Source organism: Rhipicephalus microplus, chromosome X, assembly GCF_043290135.1.
Source record: "Rhipicephalus microplus isolate Deutch F79 chromosome X, USDA_Rmic, whole genome shotgun sequence".
NCBI classification, from domain to species: domain Eukaryota; kingdom Metazoa; phylum Arthropoda; class Arachnida; order Ixodida; family Ixodidae; genus Rhipicephalus; species Rhipicephalus microplus.
The window spans coordinates 31,889,428-31,906,364 of NC_134710.1; the positions used below are offsets into that span (position 1 = coordinate 31,889,428).

Genomic DNA, 16,937 nt, shown 5'->3' on the forward strand with positions numbered 1-16,937 from the left:
GAGCGCTCTTGATCACACTGAAGGAACACCGCATGTTTGAAGAAAAAAAAAAAAAACGGGCAGATTCCACGTACAGTGGGAACGCATGAGGAAGGTTGATATGTCACTTTGAAATCGGCAGGTGATCGTGAGCTATGCCGTACGCAATTTCGACGTCATGATTATCGTGTTTGCGCCTGGCATTTGTTTGTCGTCCATTCCCGTCACGTAATACCAAATTTGGTATATGTGAAGCTAGCGAAATGACCGCAAGCACACCATGAGCGTGGCGTGTAGTCATGACTTACATGACATGCATATCATGATTTCCACGTGAGGGCCTGTCACGTATGTTCACCATGCAGTCATGTCATTCCGTACAAGTTTTACACTGTCATGTGAAGGAAACTACCGCAAGAGCAAGACCATAACATGTAACTGATGATATTCATGATATACATGTCTCATGACATTTTCATGTTATGACAAGTCAGTTATTCTCATCATACAGTCATGTTATGCCATACCCATTTTGGTATAGACCCTATCATTGAAACGGCCAGGAAAGGCAGAAGTCGCAGGCGTATAGATAGATAGATAGATAGATAGATAGATAGATAGATAGATAGATAGATAGATATAGATAGATAGATATAGATAGATATAGATAGATATAGATAGATAGATAGATAGATAGATAGATACGGTAAAAGTCGCCAGAGTTCGCGAATAAATTCTTCGCACTTAAAGAAGTGCTCAAGCATAGCGGAAGTGCGAGCTCCCACACTGAGAAAAGTTGAGGCAGAAAAGCTGAGCCCTGAGCCCCCCTCCCCCCCCCCCACTTTCGACAGTGGGCACTCTTGGCTGCACGCTGGGGAAACCAACAAATAAGGCGACGTTTTTCGTCACAACAGCAATCACTCAATTATGTTCTTACGGGAGAATCAAAAAATTACGAGGCTATGTTGTAACATAGTGAACATTTCCACTGTGAGGATTTTCCTTTTAGGCTCTTTGCGGTGTGGGTCGCCTTGCGATGCTTTCGTGTATTGTGCTGTAGTATTGCAGAGCAGGCAAGCACTGAACAGGGGCCATATAATATTACGTAACTTGTTCATGCTTTTATTCTTATGTGACTTGTTAGGGCAGTTACGGATGAGAACGATCAAAATTTTTAAAGACCGGTCAAATCATTTGTTGCTTCTAGAAAGTAAATTTCTTCGAAAAGAATATATCATCACCGCTGCTCTGTCGAAGCTGTTGAGAGCCGATGAAGGTAACGAAGCGTTTTTGATGCTTAAGTTTTTCCGCACTGAAACGCCAAAAATTGTTTCCGCTTTAGTCTCTGATAAACCTGATCAGCCTTGCTTATGGTAACTTGGAGCCACAGCAAAAGCTTGCGAAGTGGCCCCGAATAAAGTAGTGGACTCGAGCTCGGTAGGAATTAAGCTCAGCTTTTAAGCTTGCCCCACAACTTGACCCACCAGACCGGGGAGAAGGTGTAAGACCGCAGTTTTTAGCACTACAGAGGCTCAGTTAAGAGTCGGGCTAGTTTGTTCTGACTCAACTTGAATAATCTTTTACAGATCGAAATACATCTCGGACAACAAAGAAGCACACACGTGCACCCTTGCTTACTTCTCTCTATTCCTCTTTCTCTCAGAAAGTATGAGCTCATAGAGATGTATACATGCACAAACTACCATATACAACGTTATGCTGCAAGTGGATTTACTTATACTCATAATCCCTCTCGCCAGCTGCTATAAGTAGCCGCTGCTTATGCGATTGGCAGCTAGCCTACCTGCATTACATTCCGAGGGAGGTGTTATCTGGCGTCGTGACGTCATGATTTTGTGGCACACGGAAAACTTTCAATGCCGTAGAACCAATAGCAAACAATATGCCGTATCAAAAATAGTTTATTCTCTATTTTTTTTTACGCGGTCGTGCATAAGTAGTCATTACGCGATGGATCATTTTCGCCTCATATGTACCTCGCGTAACAAGCTGGTGCTGTGTGCATGACACTGTTTACGACCATTTCAAAAGGAAGCAACGAGGGATAGTTTAAGGTTATAATCACCCACATTTTGTTCTATCAAAGAAAAATTTTGTTTACACCGTTTGTATTGACGTATTTATGCAGGTGCCTGGGAGCTCCTTAAGCAATGTTTGTACATATACTGTGAGTGTAAACAATAAATTACGCCCTCAACACAAGAAATTGTACATCTTCAAAGAAAAGGGTTGAGAAGTAGGTAATAAGGTAAGAGTAATATAACAATAGAAATAACATTAATTGCACGCTCCAGAAATAGTGTTCAGACTATTAGCAAACAAAGCAAATTCTAAAACACACGAGCCTGAATATTTGCAAGAAAAAGTAATACTCATTATAAAAAAATATAACGGCAATCATTCGTTGAAAATTCATGGTTGATCCCCCCCGTCACGGGAATCGGCATAAAACACGAAAGTAAAACGCGCCTTTACAGAGTTAAATAAATGTTTAGTGTATACACTGGTAAAGGAGGGTTTGCCGAATGTATGCATTTATGTTTGGCAGCTATAGCCCCGTTAAACGTGAATGTATTCTCGTTGCCGCTTGGTACATCTCCATCCCGACGAAGCATAATCAGAGAAAGGGGCGTGATAGCAAGATGAGCGTCGCATTATTGGACGAGGAAATTGGGCTAAGGGCGCCAATAATCGCTCTGTTAAACTGTGATTGAACTTCATGGTATCTTCGTGGCGTTGTGTAATCTCTGTATATGCAAATTTATATTAAGGTGTGAGTGCGTCGATGTTCTCTCTTGATATATATTATACCGGCTCTCGAGTAAAATAGGTTTGCCCCCCCCCCCCCCCCCCCCCCCACTCGCGAAAGAGTTGTTGTATACGCCACTGTCAGCTCAAGGTGACGACGCGTGTGCCAAGTAACTTCTTTCCGCATGCCGTCCCTCTCAGCTTAGCTTCCAGCGCGCTCATTAGCACGAGGGAAAAAAGCAATTACAGTGCGCAAGTGAACAACATAAGCGTTCTGCGCAGCGTCGGCGCGGTGGCGGTGACTCCGAGTGCGGGCGCAGCAGGGCTGGAGCGCGCACGCTATGAGCGTCGTCGAGAACAATCGAGTGGCACGGCGGCGCCTGATGACTGAGCTGTTCGTGTATCTGACGGAGAGGTATCCACGTAGCTTCTGCGAGTTCTTGTACGGCCGCTGGCGTTGGCACACCACATGCTGATGTCGGTACTGTTTGACGGAGTTGCGTTTCTAGACGAGCGCCGGCGTCGGCAATAGCCGATGTTGTAGACAAAGCTGTTGGCGTAAGGCGATGCCCATTCGCGGCACGTGACGTGCACGGCATAGTCTCGGGAGCTGGGTTGAAAGCGATGTCTTTGGATGACTGCTTGAATACCTGTGAACTGATTGATGCCTTATCGCCAAAACCCTGTGGAATCGGACAACTTGGCTTGTTGGGGCTGCGTGGTTGTGACAGCCTCAGGATTGGAAGCAACGTTTATCGCGTCAAGGAGCTAGTAACCTTTCGCTGTAGCTTGTGGTAGGGCGTGCAAGAGACCTCAAAGTCGGTCGTACACCTTCGGCCCTGGAGGAAGCACGACGAATAGCAGAGCAGGAGGAAGCATAGCCACCGTGACGGCGTCCTGCTGGGAGATGATGTTACGGAGATAAAAACGAGCCTCCTTCTTGATGAGCAAGATAGCTGGACTTGGCGAAAATTTGGGCAATTGCAGTGGTAACAGGATGTAGCGCACCATGGTTTATAGCCGCGCGATGATGATGGGCGGGTCAGAGCTATGTTGGCTCGGTGCGAGTGTCTGGTGGAATCTTCTGGAATGGTATTTCATGGGCCGGGTAGCCACTACTGTAGCGGAGAGGCAGATGAACAAGAATGTTGCTACATTGCGTTACCAGTGGCACACCAACTTTTTCGTTCGCAAAAAGGGGGGAGGGCAAACAACCTACCTCACTCCTGAGGCGAATATATATATATATATATATATATATATATATATATATATATATATATATATATATATATATATATATATATATATATATAACCCATTAAAGTGGCTGGGGGATAGCTGCCGTGCTTATGGCTGAGTGGTAGAGCATCGAACGCGTTATTCGAAAGTCGCAGGTTCGGTTCATGCCCATGGCAAGTTGTGTGTGTATATATATATATATATATATATATATATATATATATATATATATATATATATATATATATATATATATATATATATATATATATATATATATATATATATATAATATGAGCTGTTCGACGGCTGCATTTTTGATGTAGGCGAAAATGCTGTAGGCCCGTGTGCTAATATCTGGGTGCACGTTAAAGAACCCCAGTTAAAATGTTAACTGGTAACATTTTCATTTCCTCGTAACAGTATAACTGAGTGATTACTGTGGTGAAGGAAAACTTTGCCTTAGTTCTTGGTTTTCTCATCGTGCAGCCGGTAGTGAACGCTATCAAAAGTGTGTGTGTGGGGGGGGGGGGGGCTCAGGTTCCCCAACTTTTCTCAGTGGGGGGTGGGGGGGGGCTCGCGTTCCCGTTGTTCCCCCCTTCCGGCTGGTACGCCTATGTGCGTTACCTAAACAGATTTATTCCACGGCTGATTCACGCCTTTTCGCGACTACGTCGACTTTATTCTTGTCGCTCCGTCAGCACGGCCGAATGCTACGAAGACATGAAAAAATCGTTTAACGGGGAATGCTGATGAACGTCACGAAGACGCGGACGTATTGAAGTGATGTATTCAGTGACATTACTTGTTGAACGGTCTTGCATCACTTGAAGCAATTTTCATCATGGTGGTCTAAAGGTTATAGTGCTCCACTGCTCACCTGAAGCTAGCAGGATCAAATTCCGGTCGCAGCGACCGCATTTTCGACTGCGGCGAAATGCAACAGGCCCGTATACTTATATTTAGGAGATCTTCGAAGGAACACCTGGTCTTCAAAATAGGACTCCTCCTTTCACTAATGTCAGGTGCGGGACATTCAATGCATCCTATAAGGCGTGTTTTCACTTTCTTCGGTTGAATGAAGTGTGCAGGTCTGCGCACTGTGCTCCCCTGCTGATCATTTGACTGTATATGTACTAAATAATACACCAATGAATGTATGCTCGAAAGAGAAAAAGTGAGCTGGGGTGCCATAGTCTATTCAATAGGCCACTACCACGCAGAAAGTTCAATAAGGCCTTCACTGATTTTCTGTGCGAAGATAGATCATGTCGCCTTTCAAGCACTGACTGTTCTGACAAGGGTCTGTCGTCAAGTCGAGCTAACGCAGCAGCTAGCTGCCGTCTTTGCACTCTGTACAAGGGCAGTGACAGAGAACGTCCTCTATTGTTTCATTGCTGCCGTTTCATCGCAGTGCAGGGTAGCAAACCGAATGCTCGAGTTTCTGGTTGACCTCCCTGCCTTTCCCTCATTTTATTCTCTCTCACACACAAACATCAATGAATAAAAATTGCATTCACGAAGTATCTGACGTACAAGGGGCAAAATGTTGCTGCTTTGATAACGTAAACACGTTTCTTGTCCATCCAGATTGATATACAGCCAGAGCAGAACTGCATCTCCGTGTGGAACAACGGCCAGGGCATTCCCGTGGTCGAGCACCGCGTAGAGAAGATGCACGTGCCGACGCTCATCTTCGGCCACCTGCTCACCTCGTCCAACTACAACGACGAAGAGAAGAAAGTCACCGGTGGCCGCAACGGCTATGGTGCCAAGCTGTGCAACATCTTCAGCAAGAAGTTCATTGTGGAGACATACTCGCGAGCCGAAAAGAAGCTTTTTAAGCAGGTGAGTCTCTCGAATGTCTTGGCTTCTTGAATGTTTGAAAACATGCAGCTGAAAGTTAGCGCGTCGCCTTTCTTGGCCGAATGTACGCAATGAAACATTTTAATTGTCTAGAAAGTTACTGATCTACTGTCAAGCATGTGAAAGAACATGTTATGTACATGTTCGTGCATATAATGATCAGGGTATTAAGTATCAGCTAGTCAGTTCACCTATGAGGCACCACCAGCGCAGAGTCTCACGTAGACTAAGCATAACATTAGCGTCAGAAAGTAAAAAGGTGTAACTATCAAGGCCATCCTCGCAGGTCTGGGAGGACAATATGCGAAAGACCACCGAACCCAAGATCAAGGTGGAGGCCAAGGGCGAGGATTTCACCAAGATTACCTTCTATCCGGACCTTGCCAAGTTCATGATGCACAAGCTGGACGCCGACACAGTGGCGCTGCTGTCCCGCAGGGCGTATGACGTGGCCGGCTGCACACAGGGAGTGAAAGTACGTGAGGCTTGTATTTTTCCGTCGTTACGCCAGCAAATGACACGTACGACAGGCCTTGCTAAACACTACGGCATTCACCTAATATAGTTACTTGCAGTTGCCTGTGCTTGAGTTGCGGTTGTGGCGGCCACGCTTCTGTTTAGGAAGGTGGAACTATAAAGCTTTTATCTAAATATTTTTCGATGTAGGTGAACGCACGTTGGGGAAACTGATCTGTAGCTTTGCATCACAGCACGGGTGTCGGCAGGATTCGGCCTTGGGGGGGGGGGGGGCACATCTAATATGTAGCTGCGGAGGGGGGGGGGGCTGATCACAACGGTGAAAATGAAGATATCTTTCTGATCTGAAGGGTCACAAAAGTTTCAGATTATTGAATAACGTCCGCATCAAACACGCACGTATGCGTGCGCGCGGGCAGACAGACACGGACAGACAGATCGACACACACACACAAAAGGTAGGAACACCTCGGCATCAAGATAGAATTTTTAGAAGTTATGAGACGACGAGGCACAAAGCTGAATATTACCACTGCTGAGGCAGGCAGCCCTGAATTCAGATTTTCTGGTTAACAATGCAGCTTGCAGTCAGAAATTGCTGGGAAACTGTTTCCTCTTCTATATTTTTTCCACATTAAATGACATGCAGTTATGCAGTTAATTGACATGCTGCTAGGCAGAATTACCGTATATTCGTACATGCTAGAAACCTATCCGTACGTTCACTCAGTGTCTCTAAATGCGAGCGGCATGTGTCTTGGCGCGCGCATAGCAAATTGTTGTACAACTTTCTCGGAGAAAGCTTTGTCTTTCCTTTTAAAAATTTTCACGATGGAGCGAGAGCATGCAGAGTCTAGACAAGCGGTCGTCTGTCGTCACCGAACAAAGCCACGTCTTCACATGCTGCATCGTGCTGGAAGAACGTTCGGCACAACACGTTGTCGGAGGGAAAGGTTATGGCCGTTCTATGAGCCCGACTGATGGTGGGATATATCCCCTCAGCAAATGCAAGAAGATCGATCAGGTCTCTATTGAAGTCTGCCTTCATCCATGACCGACGCCAAAAGTTACACTTCACAGATGAAGCTGTCATAGTCGAAGTATTTATTAACAGACTCGCAGAGATGCTTCCTAAAATCTTAGTTCGAGAGCTTCCTCAACGCGTATGGATGTAATAAAGTAGCACAAATGTGGGAGCATCGCGCTCTACATTTTTTCTTCCAGCGCTGAGAGCAGAGAGACCAAGTAATTCTTCTGGAGTTCCCATGCTTTTGGCGCGCAACCGATTCGCGGCATACTGATTTGTGCTCTCCTGCGGTCGTAGAATAATGGTACTTAATTTTTTCTTCCGATTTTGCCCTGTGCTTGCCAATTGTTTCAGTAGAGAGCCGCATATGCTGCTGCATCTTTAAAATGTCCATCTTCGGCTTCGTAACACATTTGTGACCAGTTAAAGCACAGCAGAATATCTGGCAATAATGGTGAGGCAAACTAAAAGTGAAGGGGTGCATAGGCTGAACGATAATTGATGTCTTGTCTCCCGCGTTCGCCTGTTCGCAGACGATGACAGTGTTGTCAGGGCCTCCATGACTCCAATGAAGTGTTGGCGAAAGAGACATACTTAGAGGTCCACCTAGTTTTACAAAGCAAGGGTAGCGAAGGCGCATTCTTCCTTCTGTGGGGGCGCTCCCGGAAGAACTTGATTGTCTCTTTGACGGATGCCACCGCATTTCCAATACCGGCCACCGCGCTTGCCTTGTTCACAACTAAGTTCAGCTGATATGAAGCACAATGAAAGTCCATAACTTGAGGGTGTTGTTTCTTGATTCTAGACTGTACGCACCATTCAAGAGCATTCAGCGAACCCTTGGCCTACGATGTTTTCAGCATTGAGGCCGAAGTCGTCAACAGCCTTCAGAGTTGTGGCAGAAATGGTTTCGGCGTCCGAGATTTCTGGCAGAATCATACCAAAAAAATCTTCTCATACAGCCTTGAGATCTGGGTTTACAAACCAGATATGAATAGCAAGCTGTTCTGTGCCTGATATGCCCGCAGATTCATCTGACAGCAGCGAATACTGTCCGGACTTGTTGCACGCATTCACAATGTCTCTCCCTAAGGTCCTCGCCGATTTTTATCAGCTCGTTTTGAATGCTCGCTGATGTGTACTTTGCGTTTTTGGCGCTCTTGTCGAGATGTGCTTGCAGCGCGTTGTCTCCAGCGTCGACGTGAAATCGGAGAAGGTCCTGAAAAATCCCGCTTTGTGATTGTTCACATCGCAGAGGCAAATCGTGAACATGCCACAGAAAAGCACAGCTGCTGTAATGGAGATAAGTTTCTGCTTATTGCCTTCTGCTTTTTCCTTTGCGGCTGTGTCCAGCTGCATTGTGACATCGGTTGCCTTGTTGAAGAGGCGAAGGAAGTTGTATTTTCTTTCGGTTGTGTCCTTGTGCTATTCGCACTTTTCTTGCTCCTTGGCGGACTCGTGACAGATTTTGTACTTGAAGGCACTGACGTCAAAAACTCCTTGTCGTCCTCTGCCACCAATGTGTCGTTTTCAAGCCAGTGACGGGTAGAGTGCACCCTTAAGCCCACTGGAACAAGCCAGCCACGGATACTGCGATAGCCACGCTGGTCGAAATGCCCTGGCTTGATCCAGCTCTGCAGCGTCCGCTCGAAAAATGTACGGCGCATCTGGAGGCGTCCAAGGGCTAGTCCGAAGTTTCCGTTTTAAGTCATTGTCTGCAACTAGGAAAACGAGAACAATAAGTGTAACATTGGCTAGCCTCGGTATGTAATCGCCGTATTGTTGTTCCCGCATTTAAATTTCCTTCAAGTTTTACTTGAAATTGTTACTGTACCCATAAACGCCTGAAATACGTACATGACGCCGCTTTTACAGTCATTTTAAAACATACATTTGGTACACGTTTACTGCAAGGCTAGTGATGCTGGACATGTGTAAAAATTAATTCGGTACCATCCGACAATTTAGCGGCCACTATTTCACTGAAGTTGGGAAAATATTTTATCATTTTCTATGTTATCTTCACTATAAAATTCAATGCTAGATATGCCTTGTTGAAACCGATAGTCAAATAATGTTACGAGTAACTTATTTATTAAACTATATGCGATGCACAGAGCTCGGCGAACAAGATGGCGCCAGTTCATCAGAAACCAGCAGTCGTCGTCTTTCTCTTTCATGCAGCAAGGCTGCTGCGTCTGTTCTGTATCAACATTTATAGCAACAGGACCGTCAACAGACTTGCAACCAAGTAAAAGATACAAAATTGTACGCTCCTTTTTTGAGAACTGCCACGACAACTTCCATTCATTTTTGCCTTCGGACGCAATCTTGGGTGTGGGACATAAACTGGACGGAGATCGGTTGTTCTTATTTGAGAACCTTCGGCATATTTTGGTCCTAGAGCTTATCAATAAATTTTTCGGTAGTTTTAAAATCACCGAAAGAAGTTAACCTTTGTCGACTAGAACAAAAATCGTAGTCAATTAGAAAGTTCTTGGATAACATAAAATTATGAGAAATTGTCCGCATATTTCGAAACCAAGCGGTAATTTTTGCACCATTTTGAGTTAACTCTTTGTTTAATGAAGGTGCTCTACTGTGCATCGTGACGGATGAGCCTTCCTATACGAAGAAGGATGTCATACTCCTACGGAAGTTTTATTTTAAACTAATACGGTCCATACTGCAGTTTCCTTAGCATGAGTAAATGTTCATGAGTGCAGATTGTGGCATCTGGCTTCTCGGTACGAGAACGACAGAACCATCTATTACGCAATGTTAAAATTAAATTGCCAGCTTTTTATGAAGCTAGCCCAAATCTGGTTTACCACATTAAAGATTAAAGGCCAAAACAAGGAGCACACTAAATAAATAACGCAAAAGGCATGCATGTTGCCGGTTAGCTGACCACTATAGTGGGGCATGCTAAGGCGGTGACCACGCTGAGTGCTTTTCCTCAGAGTAAAAAAGAAGCGATGAATTGAATTCCAATAGTCTTTTTTTCCCCCTCCAACTGTCGGTGTGATCAACCATTTTCTGTGGCAGATTGGATACTATTTGCTGTGGTGAAGCTTACCGGCGAGAGCAGACTTGAGGGTGCAGCCGATGTCGAGATGGTGCCTCGATGTTTGAGGCTCCTCAAGTTCGGTCGAGGTGCTAGAAGTATCTTCGGATTCAAAATCGCGGTCTAGCACGGAAAGTTGTATCTTCTTCATCAAACATGGCGCAGCAGCGTCAGTATCGGCTTTCCGTGGAAAGGAGCTTCTGATGTCCATTTTCGCTTTGCGGTGGCTCTGTATATCAGCTCTGCAATTCTCACGAACGAGCGTTTACATTGACGCAGGGAAGCTACGCCAAACGCGAAACTTTTTCCTGTTCTGTCAGGTGCAAGCTATTCTTTTCACCATGGCAGGTACATATTGTAGCCGTGAGTAGAGAGCTTATTAGAGAAAGGCTATGAAGAGCAGCCTGACACTTTGCAGAAGTTGGCTTTTTTTAATGTTTTCCACACAGAATTTTTCTTTCACAGACTAGTTTCCTCGTTCTAGGCACGTTCACTCCTCCAAATATTTCAACGAAAGTGCACGAAGCGTCTTAAAAAATTTACTGTGCAAATTTTGCACCCCATAATCCACGTTTACTGAATGCAATAGAACGCGAGACGTTGTTTCTCTCAAACTTACCCCGTTTTCTGCCCCCTATCTGCCACGCGGTGTCGGAGGGTGTGCTCGCAGATAAGTTCCTGTGCTATAGGAGTTCATATCGGTAATTTGCTGATGGTGAGATTACTGAATGCTAGAAAAACTTCATTAAATTTGTTGCAACTGGGTTAGGTGGCTGAGGATGTTTCGTCCTTCGTTGTTGAACTGTCTTCTGTCGTTTTTGTTATCGGCGCTGTGTGGTTCAGCAAGCGAAAGTACGAGCCTGGCCGTCATCCCTTTCACGGGAACATCCCGCATGTGTCCAAATCACCCAACCTCTCGCTTCGGAAGGCAAGTGTCGGCAAGAGACTCTGACAATTCGGACGCAATGGAAGATCTTCAACATTTTGATTTAGGTCACAGACCCCCCTCGGTTTAGGGTCTGTGCGTTCAATTACCCCTCGAATTTCATTCCGCCTGGCGCGTTAGTACAATACACCTTCCTTAAACTTTTTCCTGGATGAGTTGGTTCAGCGAATTCACGTAAATAGATGCGATGCACCAGTAATTGCCCTCATATAAACAAGTAAGAGTGCGTAAAGTTGGACGAGTTGGTTTGAAGACTGCTGACCCGCAGGTCGCGGGATTGAATCCCGGATGCGGCGGCTGCATTTTCAATACAGGCGAACATGCTGTAGGCCCGTGTGCTCAGATATGAGTGCACGTTCAAGAACCCCAGGTAGTCGAAATTTCCGGAGCCCTCCACTATGGCGTCTCTCATAATCATATATGGTGATTTTGGGACGTTAAACCCCACATATCAAAAAATCAATCACCACATTTCGCACTCACCTGCCGGCCTTTTGCATCACAGCATTCTGATAGCCTTTTGGGTGCTCTTATTTCAACGCGAGTACTTTAAAAAGCGTACTTCTCGGAACATGCGGTGTCGATGTTGCCGGCGTTGTCAGTGAGCGAAAAATTCTCATGAATGCAAAGATTGAAAGTTCAGATGTCCAGCTGGAACCGAGCCCAAGAAATTTCAAATATTGAGGCAGTTTCAATGAATGAAGTGTGAAGTGGTAGAACATTTGAGCGCGTAACAGTCAAATATTCTCAGTAAAGATGGCGCCGTAGAAAACCGACAAGCTGAGGACACGCACACACAAGGCGCTTGCATGTACGAGTCCTTCTCCTTGTCTAGTCTATTATTTTCTCCGGTGGTGTTTTACTGCAAGTATGAACCAACCAGCCTAAACGAACACCTTGTCTAATAATCTACCACTTCACGCTTCAATCCTTCTTATTGCAGGATATCTTACTATGTACGTAGCAGTCCAATATTCCACCACTTCACACTTCAATGCTTGAAGCTGCTTCGGAAAAACACCAAATGAGTTTCAAGCTTCTGCAATACGGGCGTCATGTAGGCAAGTGTGCCGCGTACTTTAAAAATCAGCACAAACACGGCAGACCCGAGACGAGAAGGACACAGTACGAACACTGTGTCCTTATCGTTTTGCGCCCATTTACTACTCACGCCAATTTTCCGAGTATGCATACTTTTCAACTCTCCCATCTCTCTACCTTACTGCAAGTATGTGACGTTAACAGATGTAATATTGCGTGACAGCAGTTTATCACCGAAACAAGCTTAACACCATGTGAATGCTGCAACGAATGGATAATTTAGAGCTTTCATACCATTACAAAAACCCTTGCCTAGGGGAAAGATGGAAATGAAGTTTAGTCGCAGCAGCTGCCATTGACAATGGGCTCGTGAAATAGATGGAATGAAAGTATTGTTTTACCAAGTGACGCCATAAAGCGTAGACAAATATGAAACTACATATAATGGACAGTGAATGCTGCCAGCCAGTCTTGAAGTTGTGGTATGAAATGAAACTCCCTACTTACACTTAATGCCTTGGAAATACCCTGCATGACAACCGAAGACATACGAAGAACACTAGATGTTTAGGGTCTAAACGAATGCTCAGCGGTGAGGCGTTGTCCTAGCGATTGCATTATACATATTCGTTCCAAGCGAATCTGGTTCTTGCTAGTCAGCCATCTGAGAACCTCTGTTACACAAGCCCCGCAGGGGCGCCTGCGCGAGTAGGCGTTTGGTGTGTAGCGACACCACGGACCCGAGCTAACGGGGGAGTTTTGACTCCCTCCCGCGCCTAGCTGTGCGTGGCTTTGCCGTGTACGGGGAAAAGGGGATCCTGGGGGTTGAGCCAATGCTGGGTGATTGGACCTTTAAGGCCCCCCCAGTGACGGCAACACACCCCTTTGGCCCCGGCTTCACGTAGACGGCACCCCTGGGCTGACCCACCCAGGGGAAACCGGCAGTCGCCTTTTCCTGTCTCTCTCTCTCTTCATCTTCGTCTTTCCCTCTTACTTTCAATCTTTCCTGTTCTCTCCTCTCTTCAATTTACTTCTGTTTTTTCTGGCGGCAAGGGTTAACCTTGTGTGGCTATCCAAATTAGGGTAAACCATATTGGGTTATAGTAACTGCGTACTGCTGGCGTTGCGCAGACATGCCCACATGCTCTGCCACGTCCCCTTGTTGGACTCCGTGGTGGGTGGTAGGCGCCGTTACCGAAAAATTCACATTTTCCCATGGGATCCTCGACCCCTTCTCTAACTGATCGTGCCTCGAAAAGGGTACGCACCGACGCAACTTTACTACTTTGGCCTAAAAACAGAGAAACTTTCCCAAAATACCATGTCCTCCACTGCGAACAATCATCTACAAAAGCTAGAGCAATCTCACCCTTCCTTGTAGCCAAGTGCTTGAGAGAGACCATTGGAACCGGTTATAAGGCCACGAAGATGGCAAGTGGTGATCTGCTTCTCGAATTAAAAGACAAAGAACAGCACAATAAACTCTCGCACCTTGTAGCCTTTGGTAACATCCCCGTCTCTGTGAGCGCACATCGTACCATGAATACAGTGAAGGGCGTGGTATCGGACGAAGATTTGATGACACTGAGTGAAGAAGAGCTTCTTGATGGATGGAAGGACCAAGGTGTGATACATGTCCAGCGCATCAAAATCAGACATAACAACAATGAAATAGCAACAAAGCACTTGATACTCACCTTCAATTCAACCACTTTACCTGAGACTCTCGAAACTGGCTATGTAAAACTCCATGTCCGACCTTTCATTCCAAACCCGAGGCGTTTTTTCAAATGCCAGTGATTTGGTCATGCATCCCAGAGATGCCGAGGACAGCTGATGTGTGCTAAGTGTGGCACAACCGGCCACAGTGCTGATGAATGTAGTCATGACGAGGTCCTCTGTGCTAACTGCGAAGGTAGTCACCCCGCATACTCCAGAGCGTGCCCAGCCTGGAAAAGAGAAAAAGAAATAATAACTATAAAAGTTAAGAAAAATATCACATTCAGGGAAGCAAGACAACGGGCCTCTATATCATTAGCACTAAATACACCTTTTGCCGAAGTGGTGCAACGAGGGGCGGCACCACAAAGGTCCTTGGCAGTTGCCCGGACCGCGCCTAGCGTGCCGAGGCCAATGCCACAAGCCCCTGCGGCGGGAGCAGCCAGCGCTGCCCTGCCCATATTCAACCTGTCCACACCAGTAACCTCTACAAGCTCTGGCAGCAGCCAGGGCAATCACGAGGCCAAGGGGCTTCATCAACCCCCAGCTTGGTGGGGACAAAGACTTCGTCGATCGAGGCGAAGTCTAAGCGACGCACAGATCGCTCTGTAGAGCGGGCGTCCAGTGCCTCGCAAGAGGCTATGGACACCAGTCCAAGCCAAACGGCGCAGGAAGCGCTGAAGGAGCGGCGAGCTTCGCTCGACCACCCCAAACAGGCCAGAACGCCAATCACCGGGCCTGACAAAGGCCCTGTAAAATGAGCTAATTTCCGTCTTCTCTGCACACAGCACTTTTCCCTTCTTTTTTTCCACTATGGACAACATCATACAGTGGAACGTAAGGGGAATACTTAGAAATTTAGATGACGTCCAAGAACTTCTGAGTAAGTTCAACGCGAAAGTGCTATGTGTGCAAGAAACGCACTTAACTCCTAAGCACAAGGACTTCCTACGACAATATATTATTTTCCGAAAACACCGGGATGATGCTGTCGTACCGTCTGGCGGTGTAGCCATTATAGCTGATCGTAGTATAGCATGTCAACATTTGAAGCTCCAAACGGCCCTTGAGCCAGTGGCCATTCGAGCTGCACTTTTTTTACAAACTCATTACCATATGTTCTGTGTACATACCACCGCATCAACAGCTACACAGACATGATCTAGAATCATTAATAGACGAACTCCCAGAGCCGTTTCTGGTTCTAGGTGATTTTAATGCACACAATGTCCTGTGGGGCGATGCTCACTGTGATGCGCGAGGACGTCTCATTGAGCAGCTCCTTTTCTCTTCTAGTTTATGTCTTTTAAATATAAAGGAGCCTACGTATTTTAGCCTTGCAAACAACACGTACTCCTCCATAGATCTTAGCATTTCATCGCCATCCCTTTTACCTGTTTTTAAGTGGAACGTTCTTAAAAACCCTTATGGGAGTGACCACTTCCCAATCATCCTGAGTGCGCCGAACAAAGATCAACTACCCCCGCAGGTTCCTCAATTGAAGATTGACTCAGCTGACTGGGAAGGGTACTCTTACATACATGACATGGACTGAACTGTCTGCCCTGACCATAGATGACGCTGTCACGTATTTTACAGCTTTTATACTTGATGCCGCATCTAAATGTATTGCCAAAACGAGCGGCATGTCTTCTAAACGGTGAGTCCCATGGTGGAACGACGCATGCAGGAAAGCACGGACCACTCAGAACAAAGCATGGGCGTTGCTTCGCGATTCCCCTACAGCAGAAAACCTGGAAAATTTCAAGCGGGTCAAATCGCAGGTGAGGAGAACGCGTCGACAAGCTAGACGAGAGAGCTGGACAAATTTTATATCGAGTATAAACTCGTACACAGACGAGGGAAAAGTGTGGAATAAGGTAAAGAATATTAAGGGCCAACAAACGTATTCCCTTCCACTAGTAAATAGCCTCGGGGAAAGCTTGGAGGATCAAGCCAACTTTCTTGGCACACATTTCGAACACACATCGAGCTCCTCACGCTACTCCGAATCCTTCCAGAATTACAAGGCACAAATAGAAAAACAAAAGTTAGATAGAAAATCCGCAAGAAATGAGGCATATAATGCACCATTCTGCTTAGCAGAACTGCGAAGAGCACTCAGCTGCTGTAATACATCTACCCCAGGTTCTGACAACATAATGTACGCGATGCTGAAGGAACTACCCTCCGAAACTAAAGAAACGCTCCTCTCTCTTTATAATCGCATATGGTTTTCAGGTGTGATCCCCTCCTCCTGGAAGGAGGTTATAATTCCAATTTTGAAGCAGGGAAAGGATCGCTCTACTGTATCAAGTTACAGACCTATAGCGTTAACAAGCTGCCTCTGCAAAATATTTGAAAAAATGATTAATTGCCGCTTACTCCACTACTTAGAAACAAAGAAATTGCTCGACCCATACCAGTGCGGGTTTAGAGAGGGCCGATCTACCACCGACCATCTTATACGTATCGAGGCACACATACGTGAGGCTTTTGTTCATAATCAGTTTTTCTTATCTGTGTTCCTCGACATGGAGAAGGCCTACGATACTACGTGGAGGTTTGGAATATTGAGAGACCTCTCGCACATAGGTATACACGGTAATATGTTCAGTGTCATTGAAAGCTATCTGTCTGATCGTACCTTCCGTGTTAGAGTGAGCAATGTTCTGTCCCGAACATTTGTACAGGAAACCGGAGTGCCACAGGGTGGGGTGCTCAGCTGTACGCTCTTTATTATAAAAATGAATTCTCTCCGTCTGTACATTCCACGTAATATCTTTTATTCAACATATGTCGAC

At 45.8% G+C, this 16,937-nt stretch overlaps 1 protein-coding gene across 4 annotated transcripts in view; it reads left to right on the forward strand.

The window, feature by feature from the left end:
• Window positions 1-16,937, forward strand: part of LOC119176621 (DNA topoisomerase 2-alpha) — a 56,535-nt gene that overhangs the window by 1,282 nt on the left and 38,316 nt on the right. For all 4 annotated transcript variants that reach the window (XM_075876154.1, XM_075876153.1, XM_075876152.1 and 1 more), the window contains exons 3-4: window positions 5,581-5,838; window positions 6,143-6,331. In XM_075876154.1, coding sequence (XP_075732269.1) covers window positions 5,581-5,838; window positions 6,143-6,331 — 447 coding nt within the window. The remainder of the gene's footprint in view (window positions 1-5,580; window positions 5,839-6,142; window positions 6,332-16,937) is intronic.